The sequence below is a fragment of the Tetrao urogallus genome, assembly GCF_951394365.1.
Source record: "Tetrao urogallus genome assembly, chromosome: 21".
NCBI classification, from domain to species: Eukaryota; Metazoa; Chordata; class Aves; order Galliformes; family Phasianidae; genus Tetrao; species Tetrao urogallus.
Window position 1 is genome coordinate 271,777 of NC_136834.1, and position 13,615 is coordinate 285,391.

The window sequence follows — 13,615 nt, forward strand, 5'->3', positions numbered from 1 at the left end:
GAAGGGAAGGGAAGGGAAGGGAAGGGAAGGGAAGGGAAGGGGAAAAGAAGAAAAGAAGAAAAAAGGCAATAGCCACCATGGTTCTGCAGAGTGAAGGTGCTGGAGATGGATGCTCCCCAGCAGCAGGGCAGAAGCTGGGAATCCTGCAGCGGCGCACACAGGTGCCACCCCACACTCCTGCAGACACATGTCAGGGGCCTGCTGGTAACACAGCACTGAAATGGCAGAGGAAAACCTGACAGCAATGGAAAGTGCTGGCCTACGGACAGCTTTTCCTTTCTGCCTCTGGCAGAGCATGAAACATGAGGGGTAGGGGAGACACGCTGGAAAAACTGCTCCTCGTGGAACGCAAGCCAGCTCTCCTCCCTGCCTTGGCAGATGGAATGAAAGCATGCTCTGTGCACCACATTGTACTGCCCTTCCACCGAGCACTCAGTAACACCAGGGGAGTGCCAAGATGCTCCATGGCAGAAAGAGAACCTCCAGCAAAGAAACTTGGGGTTAAGCAAGCAAACCAACCAAACCAACAACCTCTCCACAACACTGCCCACACCATCAGAGAGGAAGCTGGATCCAGAGAGGAAGGAAAAAAAATAAGGTTCTCATTACTTCTAGGAAGAAGGACACAGCAAGAAAAGAAGCAGATCCGTTATTCCAAACAAGACAACAGGAGGATGTGGAAGAGCCAGCCACAGAGGTCTCCAGCAAAGCCTGCATTGCTTTGAGTTATTCCAGTTCCTGTAAGTCAAATTAAAATACACAAGAAAATCAGATTTCAGAGCACTGTGCAACAGGTTTGTTTATGGGTTTTACTGCCCAAACTCTGCACTATCAGACTTCTTGATGCTTTCTCCTATTACGTCCCTTCGAAGCTAAACTAGCAATACTCAAAGTCATTCACAGAAATATTTTACTACACTGATTTGGTAAAAGACTTGTTTTGAAAGGCCAAAGGGGTGCTCACACAGACCCATTTTTAAGTAATGCTAATGGTACCCTACAGGAGAATGCCAGGAGGTTGAAAACAGACATTGCGCCCCACTTTCTTCCAGAAAATGCAGAACTGGGCCCGGAGCGCACAGCACCCACAGCGCCAGAACAAAGGTGCTCTGATGCTTCTCACAGAACCCTTCCCAGATCACTGCCTTCAAAAAGCCCTGCTATATCCCAGCGATGGTCAAATTAGTGCAAAACACTCTCGAGTCAACAAGGAAGGAGAGAAGAACTGAACTGCGGTCCTCAAGTCCCAGTCTCACCCCTCATCTGTCCACCTCTGCTAGCTAAACTCTTCCAGTCTGCTCAATGAGCTCTCATCATCTCAGCAGCCCTCCTTGTATCTGCCCAAGGAAATCTTTGTGGAAAATAAAAAAAGGATAATCACACACATTCCCCAGACATGGTTTTGCCACTACTTCCTAACACAGCAGTAGTAACTCCCTGTTCCAACTGGAAATAACTGCTCTTGCTCATGTAACGATGGCATCACACAGGTGGTCCCAGCCAACACTTGGTATTTCCCTTGGCACTGAAGTGTGAGGGTCTGCTTTCTGCGATGCTGAATTGCACCTTGCTTCCCCTGCACTGGCCCTTCTCACATAGGCTCCCTATGCTGCCCATACTTCCCAGCCTTGTACTCGTTAGGTTTGCTGCAGACATTACCTGCTCTTTGTGCCACGGTGATCAGTGAAGGAAATCCACCACGAGCCTCCTGCCTACCCTCTCAGCACTACTCTGCCACTTACCCAATCAGTCCTTGTAGACACCCCAATATTCTCTTATTCAGCATGTTCTGCTTTAATTTTCCTCCCACGCACAATCCTGTGGTCCCAGACACTGTCTGCTGAAGGGCTGCCATAAGACATCAGATTTGCAAGCAGACAAATAAATGACCAAAGCAAACGCCAACCTCCTGATAAACCTCTGCTGCACCTTAACTGATTTTCTATTGGCTCCAGATTTCTCAGTCCTCACTCCCAGGGAAATGCTCTGAAAGCACCGCTGAGCAGCGCAGCTCCTGGGGACAGCAGAGCGCACGGCATGCGCTGGGTTTGCTCAGATTGCTCCACTGCAGTGAGGCTGGAAGCTGCAATGATCCATGAAGCCCCGCACAGAACTGCAGAGAAAGGTAGTAAAAGCAAAGCTCAACTTGCTGGCCATAAGCCTCCAAAAGGTTCCTTCATACCCTGTGACCAAATGAACTCTGGCAGCAAATCTCCGACCTCTCAGCACCGCAAGGCTCTGTAACACAGCACGCTGCTGATGCCTTCTGCTGTATAAGCCACACTCAGAAGAACTCACACAACCCCAAATAAATCTGCAATGAGCTACAACTCAGCCTGCCACAACCAATAAACTCACCTCAAATACAATTATAAGCCATACAACCCTTGAGTTTATACTTACACTGATTTCTGTTTTTAATTACAGTGGCCTCTTCGAAGCATCCATTCTAAAATATCCCATGCGCTCCTGAAGTTGTTTCCCAAACTAACGGTTATTCTGCATTTTTAGACTCCAGCTCCAAAGAAAACTGCTATTTCCAGTTGCGAGGATCAGAAGAAACAAGGTGGCCCAACAGCTTCACACCAATGAGAAGAACACAAACAGGGACACTCCGTGTGCACGGCGGGACGTGGGATTTCCACATTCAGACCAAGGCAGCGCCCCCGGGCTGTGCAGGAAGCCACAAGTGGACAGAGATGTAAAAATATCGCTGCAAAACCCTCGATGGCACCCATCTGCTCCCTGATAGAACGCCAGGCCTCCCAGCTGTGCCTCCATAGCTGCATTACCAGCAGCAAGGATTAGTTACGCACATTTAACTTTTAATCAGAAACACTGTGGTTGTTTCCGTTGGACTTCAGCTGCTACTCACTCAGCACAGCATCCTAAATCTCATCTTCATATTTTCTGTCACACAGACCTCAATGACACCTCCTGTAGCACCGGCCAGCTTGGGACCATTGGAGCATTCCTGACCAAGAAGAGACTACTGATACAGCTGCCCCACCACCTTCAGGTGCTTGAACAGTGCTAATTTGAGGACTCCGAAGATTTAATAATTACAAGAAATAACATTAAAGAGCAATCCATCCCTTGACTGCAGAAGACGCAGGATCAATAACAGGCATATTAATAGCATCACAGATCGTTACAAACCTCGTTGTGTTGCTGCCTTCCTACAAGAACATGTTACATCGCTGTAACACACAGCAGCACTGCTGTGGGAGATGCACTTCGGAGTTTTGAGGGTACAAAATCAGCCTCAAAGCCTGCTGCTCATATTCCATATTTCTCTATTTCAGCACACCACATTTTTCCAGTTCATGGAAGAAGAATAATTTACATTAGACTCAAATTCCTCCTCATGTTGGCTCTGCAATGAGTTCATTCCCACGGCTGTCACTCCTCTGTACAGGTCAGCAGCAAAAATCCCTTTCCCCACCCCCCCAGTCTGCATGGTGGATAACCACTGACATTGGGATTAAAAGTTACAGGGTGCCCAAGTCAGGAAAACACTTGGGAAATTACAAATGCTAACTGGTGACAGGGTCATAGCTGGGTCCAAAGAAAGCTTTAAACCGTTATGACAGCAGGGTGCTGCAGTGCCATCAGTGAGCCCTGCCGGCACTGCGAGCATCTCCTGAAGGGCTGAGCTGCCTCACACAGAGTCAACTCTTCCAGGTTCTGCTTCCACCAACCTGGTAATCATTACAAGACTTATTGACAGATCACAATTTGTATTAGTATCAACCTATGAAATAACTACTGATTGACAAAAACAGAAAAAACAGAATCACAGGGGTTGGAAAGGACCTCCGGAAATCCCCCAGTTCAACCCCTGCTAATTCCCTGGAGCAGGATGTGCAGGAAAGCATCCAGGTGGGTTGTGAGTATCTCCAGAGAAAGAGATGCCTCCACCCCTGCGGGCAGCCTGTTCCAGAGCTCTGCCACCTCCAAAATAAAAAATATTTTTTCTGACATTCATATGGAACTTCTGGGTTCCAGTTTGTGCCCGTTGCCCCTCGTCCTGTCTCTGGGCATCACCCAAAAGAGCCTGGCCCCATCCGCTTGCCTCCCACCCTGCAGGCATTTCTAAGCGTTGCTCAGATCCCCTCTCAGCCTTCTCCTCCCCACACTGAGCAGCCCCAGGGCTCTCAGCCTTTCCTCATGCAGGAGATGCTCCAGGCCCCGATCTCTCTGTAGCCCTGCTGGGCTCTCCCCAGCAGTTCCCTGCCTGCCTTGAACTGGGCAGCCCAGCACTGGGCCCAGTGCTCTGGATGCGGCCTCCCCAGGGCAGAGCAGAGGGGAGAACCTCCCTTATTCTACAGGCCGTGCTCTGTGCAATGCACACGGGCTCCCACTGGCCTTCCTGGCCACCAGGGAACTGCTGGCTCGTGGTCTCCCTGTTGGCCACCAGGACACCAAAGTTCTTCTCTTCTAAGCTTCTCTCCAGCAGCACAGTCCCCAGTCTGCACTGATGCTTGCAGTTGTTCCTCCCCAGGTGCGAGACTCTACACTTGCTCTTGCTGAACCTCATCAGGGTACTCTCTGCTCAACTCTCCAGTCTGTCCAGGTCTTGGTTGAATGGCAGCATATTATTCCAGTGTGTCAGCCGCTCCTCCCAACTGTGTATCATAGCAAACTTGCCACGGGTACATATATTCCTTCACCCAGGTCATTGATGAAGATGCTGAACATGACCAGATCCTGTACTGACTGCCAGGGAACATCACTAGCTACACGCCTGCAGCTAGACTCCATGCCACTGATCACCGCCCTCTGAGCTCTGCCAGCCAGCCAGTTCCCAGTCCACGTCACTGTCCCCTTGTCTGTACCACACTTCCCACGCTTGTCTGTGAGGACGTTAAGGGAGACAGTGTCAGAAGTCTTGCTGACATCAAGTTAGCATTCACTGCTCTCCTCTTGCCAGTCATGACATAATAGCCAAGCATGATTTCCTCTTGTTGAACTCATATTGACTATCTTGATACACCTTCTCTTCCAGTTGCTTGGAGAATGACACCTCTCCAGGGATGGAGGTGAAGCTGACACCCAGAGTTGCCCGGCTTCTCTTTTTTGCCTTTTCTGAAGACTGGAGTGACAGCAGATTTACACCAGTCTTCAGAAACATCTCCCATTCCCTACAACCTTTCAGAGATAATAGAGAGCATCCAGTTCAGCATCCATTCTGCAGCTCCCTCAACACTCATGATTGCAACCCATGGATCTGCATGTGTCAAGTTTGCCTCGATGACCTCTGACCAGATTCTCCTTGACCAAGGGAAAGTCTTCCTTCCTCCAGACTTCCCCTTATCTCCACGGTCTGTGATTCCTGAGTGCCAGTTTCAGTAGAAAAGACCAAAGCAAAGAAGATGTTCAGTTATTCTGCCTTCTCAGTGTCCCTTGTAACCAGGACACCCACACTGCCCAGTCTTCCTTTTGCTACTGATATACTTAACAAAGCCCTTCCTCTTGTCCTTGACCTCCCTTGCCAGATTTAATTCCAATTGGGCCTTAACCTTCCTCACTGCATCCCTGCATGCCCTGACAACGCTTTTATATTCCTCCAAATGGCCAGACCCTTTTTCCACACTCCATAAGCTTTCTTCTTCAAGTTTTTCCATGAGCTAACTGCACATCCACATGGGTCTTCTGACACCTTTGCCTGATTTCTTACACAGAGGGATGCATAAATCTTAAGCTTGGACAAAACGATGCTTGAATGTCAACCAACCTTCTTGGTCCCCTTACCCTCCAACCTTCTAGCCCATGGGATACCTCCAAGCAGTCCTTGAAGAGGTCAGAGTTGGCTTCCCTGAAGTCCAGGATTGCAATCCTACTTATTGCCTTGTTTCTTCCTGCAAGATCCTGAACTTCACCATCTCGTGGTCATGTGCATCCAAGGCTGCCCCCAACCTTCATCTCCCCTGCCAGGCTCACTTCATAAGAACCACGTCCAGCAGTGACCTCTCTCGAGTCCCCCACTACCCGCGCCAGAAAGTCATCTTCACTGTGCTGCAGGAACCTCCTGGACTCTGTGTGTGTGGCAGTGTCGCTTTTCCAGTCAACATCGGGGGACAGAAGTCTCCCACTATGCATTATCAACATCACATAATATCAACACAGAGATGAAGTTAAGGTCAAGAACATCAATACCTAAACAAGACACTCTGTCGTTCTGCGTGCTGCACAGTAATCCTTGCAAACATTCCTCCACCACTGCCCGTCAATGCAATCCCTTGCCATGCAAAAAATCATTTCTCTCTCTCCCATGATGTTTGCCTGCAAACAAATAAGTCCAGCAAACGCCTCATTCTGCTCTCTAAGCCTTTTTTTGTGTCCTGCTCTGGAAGGGCGCATGCCTGCCTGCTGCTCACTGAGGCGCAAAGCACAAAGCTGGCCAGTGTGTCCCACTTAACTGCTGTCCCAAAGGTATGCACTGCTGTAGCACCAAGCCCCTCAGACCAGCAGGAGTGATGTGACACCTACAGCTCTCCTGGAACACACCTTCTGCGATATAAGCCTGTCCCAACATTGCTAGAGGTAACTGAATCATTTTTTCCCATTAATGTGGTGCAGACAGATGGGCTCTTTTCAAGGAATCACAGAATCACAGAATAGCCAGGGTTGGAACGGACCTCAAGGATCACGAAGCTCCAACTCCCTGCCACAGGCAGGACCACAGCCTCCACATTTAATGCTAAACCAGGCTGCCCAGGGCCCCATCCAACCTGGCCTTGAACACCTCCAGGGATGGACGGGGCATCCACAGCTCTCTGGGCAGCTGTTCCAGCACCTCACCGCTCTCATAGCAAAGAACTTAAGAAGGAAGAAGAATGACATGAAAATGACCAAGCTGGGTGAGACTTCCCATACCACTATGCCCCTCCTCTGCCCCACACACCCAGGTGGCTCAGGCCACCTCTGTCCCTGCTAAAGCTACAAGAGGGAACAAAACCAGTTCCCAGAGACACTGATAAAGAGCGTCTGCACAGATTATGGCTGGGTTTGATGGAGAAGACAACTTCGAACAGGTCAGAACAGGGCTGTGTGTCTGTCCAGATCCCTCTGCTATTTTGCCCTCCCTACCAACAAGTGCTCCTCTTGACCTTCAGAACTATTCCTTACTTTTGTTCTTCTTAGTCAAGCGATTCCTAACGATGCCCAGGAATACTACAAAGATTCTTAATGTCTGGATTTCATATACTGAGGGAAAGAAAACACTGAGCAATGTAATGATAACCGAAAACCAGGAATACACACAAGGAGTGAATGAATTTGAATTTTTGAGTTTAAAAAGTAGGATTTTCAGAAGGATGTGAATGCCCAGCTCGCGTCGAAGTCTTCAGCTCAGGCAAGGTTATCCACTGGGTGCTTTGAGAAACGTGAGCTCCTAGCAACTCGAAAAGGCAAGCAAATTTCACACATACCTGGCAACCTCTACGCTTCTCCATTCCTACGGAAATGGTGTAAGTGGGGTGGTTAATGAGTGCAAGTGACACCAAACTGGAGCTACGTGTTACTCCGCATTGCAGGCAGCTTGTTAGCGGGGTTATGTGGGTGCTAGCAGCTAGGAACGGGGCTCCAAAGCCAGCTTCCGCCCCAGGTTAGTGGGTGACAGCCTCTGACCACCCCCTCCCCCAGCAGATTAGTTTAGGATGGTAATGAAGGGGCAGGGTACTGTACCTGGTGATGGGCAGGTCGAGGCCCCGCTGCAAACTGGGGAAAGGCGGGAGAAACAAACACAAAAGGAAAGGCACAAAGAGTCAGAAACACCACAACGAAACCAAAATGTCACACTCTATGCAAAAATAAACCCACAAGAAAAACCACAAACAGTCAAAGCTGTGCTGCAGGACAGTGACAGACAGGTACTGAGAGAGAACGGGTGAGCACCGCTGCGGGGAGTGTGCGCTGCTGCGGAGCTGGCGGACAAACAGCCAAAGCTGCCGGCCGTTCAGAGGTGCTCTGGGGCAGTGCAGGCATTCGTCACCCTGCCCAGGGAAAAACTCAAAGAAGCAGCGGTGAAAGTTTCCAGCTGTTCATAGTGGAGGTAGATGGTGAAAGCAGCTGGCCTCAGAGCCGCTCCCCAGTCTGTGACGGCGAGGGGCTGTCGGCCCGTCTGAAGGACACGGGTGAAGCCGTGCTGTCCCCACAGGCACCGCTGGCACTGGGAACGGGAGAGCCCCCAGCCCCGAGCGCGGGCACATCGCTTCCCACCCGCCTGGGCTACGTGGGGAGGAAAGCATTCAGAATTGAACATGCTCGGTCGACATTAAAGCATTTTCCAATAAGTAGTAGGTTGTTAAAATAGAAATAAAAATGAATGCAAGAAATGGAAAATATAAATAAAGATGACAAGGTATCCTCTTTAAGAAGCCAAGTTAGGTACTTCAGCTCTTAATTCTCAGCGTAATCAGCAGAATCCTCAGATGAGAACAGGTACACCTATGGTGACAGCTCCAACAATTAAAGGGAGCAATGAGACCGGGTCCCACTGTGATGTTTCTCTGCCCGGCACTGCACAGTGCTGCCCCACATCCCCCTGCTGCCCCTGCTGGGACCCTGAGGGCTGCCATGGATCCCGTGGTAGAAAAGGACTAATGAGAAAAGCAATCAAAACTGGCTGCTAGTTACTGACTCTTGTAACGAGATTTTTTCTCAGTCAGAGTAAGTGGAGTGGGAATGACTTCCAGCCCTACATCCCTGCTATTTCCGCAGCATGAAATACAAGATGCTAGTTTAAATATTCACTGGTCCAGCTGATTTTCTCCCTAATAAACATTTTAATCACTCGTTTTCCATGTCTCCAAGAAGCAGTCTCTAATACCGGTGTTCACACACTGCCTCTACCTTCACCTCACTGCAACACCTGGGTGGAAAGTCAAAAACCTTCAGAAACAAGGACATGCACACACAGCAACTACCGTGAGAGCTCGCAGTCACCTGCGCTGGCTCAGCCCATGACATCCCCACCCCCAGCTCCTGAACCATCTCCCTTGGCTTTCCAGATAAGAAAAAACAAAAGATTCACAGCTCTTCAGACCAAAGACCTGCTGTGGGAAGCATCGGCCTGTGGGAGCCTAGCAGAGATGGATGCACTTTGGGTCCCTGTTCCTCAGGAAGAACTCCTCAAAAAAATGTTGGTTGTTTGAGAAGAAGGAATAGCGCTGACCTGGAAAGGCTGAGAGGGGCCTTTGTGGTGCAGGCTGCACTCCCTGCTACATGCCAGTGAAAAATAAATACATCAGATGTGTTTTAGAAGCACTAAAAAGAGCATAATGGGATACAAAAACCTCGTGCTGCTTAATCTGAGGGTCAAACTCCTCTCATCACTGTTCTGCAGGAAAGATTCGTTCTCATCAAGAACTGATGCTTACACCTCAGGAAGCCAGAGACTACGCCAGCGTGAGCAGCGACATGTTAAAAGAAAAAAAATATAGATAAATAAAAACAAAACCACAAAATTAGTGAAAAATACCCTGATCTATTTGCACTGGTCACCACTGGCTATTGATTTCTCTCAATTTTAATTTTTTTCTTTTTTTAAAAAGTTCAGGTTGACAGGATTCATTCCTATTAGCAGCTGTAAGCAACAGAACAAACTGTAGTCACGGCTGGCTTGGATTCAAACGGATGCTTTGCTCTTCTGAGGGCTGCAAGATGAAAGCACGGCTCGTGGGGAAACCCGGCAGCACACATCTGGGCACGGCCGCTATCTGCTGCTGGTGGTCCGGCACAGGGAGCACTGACCCGGACAGAGCCGCTGCTGGACGGCACAAACACCAGCGGGGCTCTGGCAGACGCACAGCGGGCAGCCGGTGCTGCCATCACCTAACAGCTCATCTGTGGCGGCGTCACACAACTCGGATTTCATTCTCCTTCCCCCTGCTGGAGCTGCACCTTGACATTCCCGCTATCCCACAGCGGCAACGCCAGGAAGTTACCGGGACAACGCGTGAAGCCAGATGGGATTGCAAACGCAGCTGTCCTCAGAGGAACAGGAAAGCCCGAGCCGTGCAATTGCCAATGGCCCTGGGACGCATGGAGGAGCTCCGGCCGCACCGCAGCATCACCGCAGCGGGGCGACGGGGCCACGTGGGGGTGGCAGAGCCACCCTGCCGCCTTCCTCTGCCCTCTGCTCCCTCCCCTCACCACCAAAAAAGAAGGCTAAAAATAAATGAAAAATAATAATAAAGTAAACCAAGGCCAGAACAAAATGCAAGAGTAGCCCAGGAGTGGCCGGCCTCGCATTTGTTTTGGGGCGGGGAGGTGGAATGGAATGTTATGTGCGTGGCTTTTAGTAATGGGGGTGGAAATGGTCACTAGCAGAGCAGATGGCAAAAACTGCATACATGAAAGTTAAAAAAAAAAAAAAATGGTTCACGACCACAGAGAAACGGCTGACAACTGCAGGCCAATTCTTCCTCAGTACCTCTTTAGTAACGGCCAAGCCTCTACAATTTGACGCGTTTTTGGCCAAATCTCCTAAAAACATTATCTGCTGAGCAGAAAACCCAAAGTCACTCTGGTCTCCATCTAACAGGTCAGACCTCCAAACTTCAGTTCAACTTTGGATATTCTGTCGCCACTTAACCTGGCAGGAACTGCCATGGGAGCTCATGCTTTTAGCAAAGAAGCAAATCAGTGCAATTCTGTAGATCAGCCAACAAAAAGATGTGGTAAAAAAAAAGAAGAAATAAAGAAATAAAACAGTGCCATCGGCACAATCGCCTGCAAGAAGGAGTACAGTTTGTTATATTGCTTACAATGCAGTATTTTATCCAGCCTCTTCCAGCCAGGGACCTGTAAACCGGACTCTGTTCCAAAACCTTCCTCCTCTTCCAGTTGTCTGTGCAATGTATTGGCACTGTTCTGCTGGGCTGTCAAAAAAACTGGTTTAGAGATGCAGCTCTTCAGTCAGGTTTTGCTCCAGTTCTAACCATATCAATTTATTTTCGCTTTTCAACAATTAAAGATGTTGAATATACTTACTGAGCAAAGAGCTTTACCGTCAGTATCCCACATTACTGATCAGAACAGGGGACTAGGAAAGCAGTGGGATCTGGTGGGGTCCCCATCACATCATCAAACCTGGTATTAATTGGCTCACCCATGGCACAGAGGTCAACAGCTCTCAGAACTAACCCTCCTGCAGACCTGGGGGCATCTGTGTGGTCACACAGGGTAAGCTAGCCCTGTACTGTACCTATTAAGTGGGCAAACAGAAGGCTTCTGTCTCGGAGGCTGTCAGTTGCCACGCTTCAGCAGCATTCATCTTACTCTAAAAAGAGAACAGTGCTGGGAATGGTGCAGTGGTTTCACAGGTAACCTGAAGTGTTGCAACGCATATGCAGGTTCACAAGAGACGCAGGGACTGCTGCTCCCTTGGCAATCTGAGGCTTTTGGCACCGGGGCAGCACGCCAGCAGGCCTGCAGCACAGGGCTAAGCGTGCAGTGCCACAGGAAGGTCTCCTAGCACCACGTGGGGCTGCACTACAAGCTGAGATTTGCCAACAAGAGCTCAGGAAACCAAAGGCTCGTCACAGCAGAGCAGTACAAAAAGATTGCGGAGGACAATGAAACCTGAAGGCAGACGGAAGGGGGAACGCCTCAGCAAGATGGGGGGACACAGAAGCTCTACCTTCCATGAGTGAACACCTACCTACTGCTAAGCAATAAATGGGCAGAACTGATCCAGTGGCACTGAGTAAAGCCCACAGGCCACTGGGAACTAAGTGTGGCTGCAGAGAAGCGCTTTCATTTACTGATCTTTGTGCTACCACTTAGCAAATACTTCCTTAAAGAAAACAAAAATGAAGCAAAGAGAAAGACTCTGGTAATGAATCTAATTTGAAAATGAAGTGAACCTGAAAGCAACTATGCTAAAAATAAATCATGTTATTTGAATGTAGATGAGAATCCCTCCATCGTTTCTTTTCTGATAAGGAAAATTATCCTACGAGGACAACGCCTGCATATTCAGTCAAGATTTGCCATTTGGAATGTGCTTCCAGTTCGGAAAAACTGACTTTCCCGAGAAGTGGCCAAGTGCTGCAGACACACATACACACAGAGAACCACGCAAACAAGGAAGGGAGGAGATAAAGCAAAGGTGGGCTGCCTTACCGGCGAGCGGGTCTGAGGCTGAGTGTTCATTGTTTGAGGGGCTTGAGGGTACACCAGCGTGGTTGGAGCTGCATTCTGTCCTGAGGGGTAAGGAGCCTGCCAGGGAACAAGAAAGTAAACACAACATGAGTGTACTCACGGATTTGTGCCAGAAGGTGGAAAACTGAATGCATCATCACAGACTGTTGATTACCATCAAGATAAAAGACAACACACAAACAGATTGGGCGATTATGAAGGCAAAAGCCTCCTCTGTTGAGGATCCAACCAAATTGAAGTCCAGAATGCCCCCATGGAAAACATAGTGACAAGCACACACCAGTGCCACTCTCATCACAACTCTGCGGTCTGGTCCCTCCAGCCACAGTTTCCAGCCATGCAGCTCCCAGAAGGCTGCTCAGAACCTGTTCCCAGGGAGAGCTGGAGCCATAGGCATTGCTGCCAAATCCTCCACAATCCACAAGAAGTAAGCTCAAATGCATTTACTAGAAACCACTGCTGCTATAAAGCATTTGCAACACAATGAAACCTCCCGAAATTGTTACAGCTGTAAGACAGACCATTGGCTATGTAAATTTTCACAGTTCCACTGACTTCAATGGGCTATAACAATTTGTACTACCAGATGCTCTTCCCCCATGCTATTTGCCCAAGTAACAACGAACCACAGCTTTAGAGCTATACCAATCACCATTCTAACAAGACATTCCTCCTTTCTGAGGATGCTTTCTTGGGGTACTCGCCCTTAAAAAAATAGCAACTACAATTACAGCTTACCTTTTCTTTAAATAATAATGTCATAAAGAAAGAAAAAAGAAACTCGTGCAACAGCAGTTCCACAGCAATCAAGACAGGATTTGCAGCACGGTTGGTGATCCAGCGTAAAGCCTGGAGCTCAGTTTCAGGCAAGCAGCGCAAGCAGTGGCTTAGGAACAGCAACAAAGCCCTGAAACGCAGTGCTCTGCAAACCTTCTGTGCCTGAGACAGCAAACCATGCCAAGGGTAAGCAGGCCTGCCCTGGCCTTCAAGGGAGGATCAGCCAGCCCTTACAAAGTGTAACAGGAGTTCTACCGATGGTGGGTTGTGGATAACGTGGAGAACACATACTGCTCACCCCCCACACTCAAGGTGCATCACGTTGCCAGGCCCCACGCTGCCCCACTTGGCCAAACTGATCATCACTGAGCAGAACCCAAGTACAAGCACACAGGTGCTGAAGGGCAGTGTTCTCACTGCACAAGCTAACTAAGAAGGACGCTCTGTTATTTTCCACCTGATTTTCACATTGCTTTTTGGGTCAGGGAGATAATAAATATCCCTGTCTCCAAATATATCATCAGATCTTTGCTGTGAATGTAGAATAATGAGTAGAACATTTAGCTGAAAACTGTTATTCTGCAGCAGCTCATACCAACACAACAGAAAAGACTGGGCCAAGAGCCATGAAATGCTTTCATCAGCTCCTGCTCTAGAAGCAGCAACC

General features: G+C 49.0%; 1 protein-coding gene across 1 annotated transcript in view; it reads right to left on the reverse strand.

The window, feature by feature from the left end:
• EIF4G3 (eukaryotic translation initiation factor 4 gamma 3) overlaps positions 1-13,615 on the reverse strand; it is a gene marked incomplete at both ends in the record, with an annotated part of 92,822 nt that overhangs the window by 43,894 nt on the left and 35,313 nt on the right. The window contains 3 exons of the mRNA XM_079545470.1: positions 7,690-7,722; positions 10,773-10,886; positions 12,133-12,228. Coding sequence (XP_079401596.1) covers positions 7,690-7,722; positions 10,773-10,886; positions 12,133-12,228 — 243 coding nt within the window. The remainder of the gene's footprint in view (positions 1-7,689; positions 7,723-10,772; positions 10,887-12,132; positions 12,229-13,615) is intronic.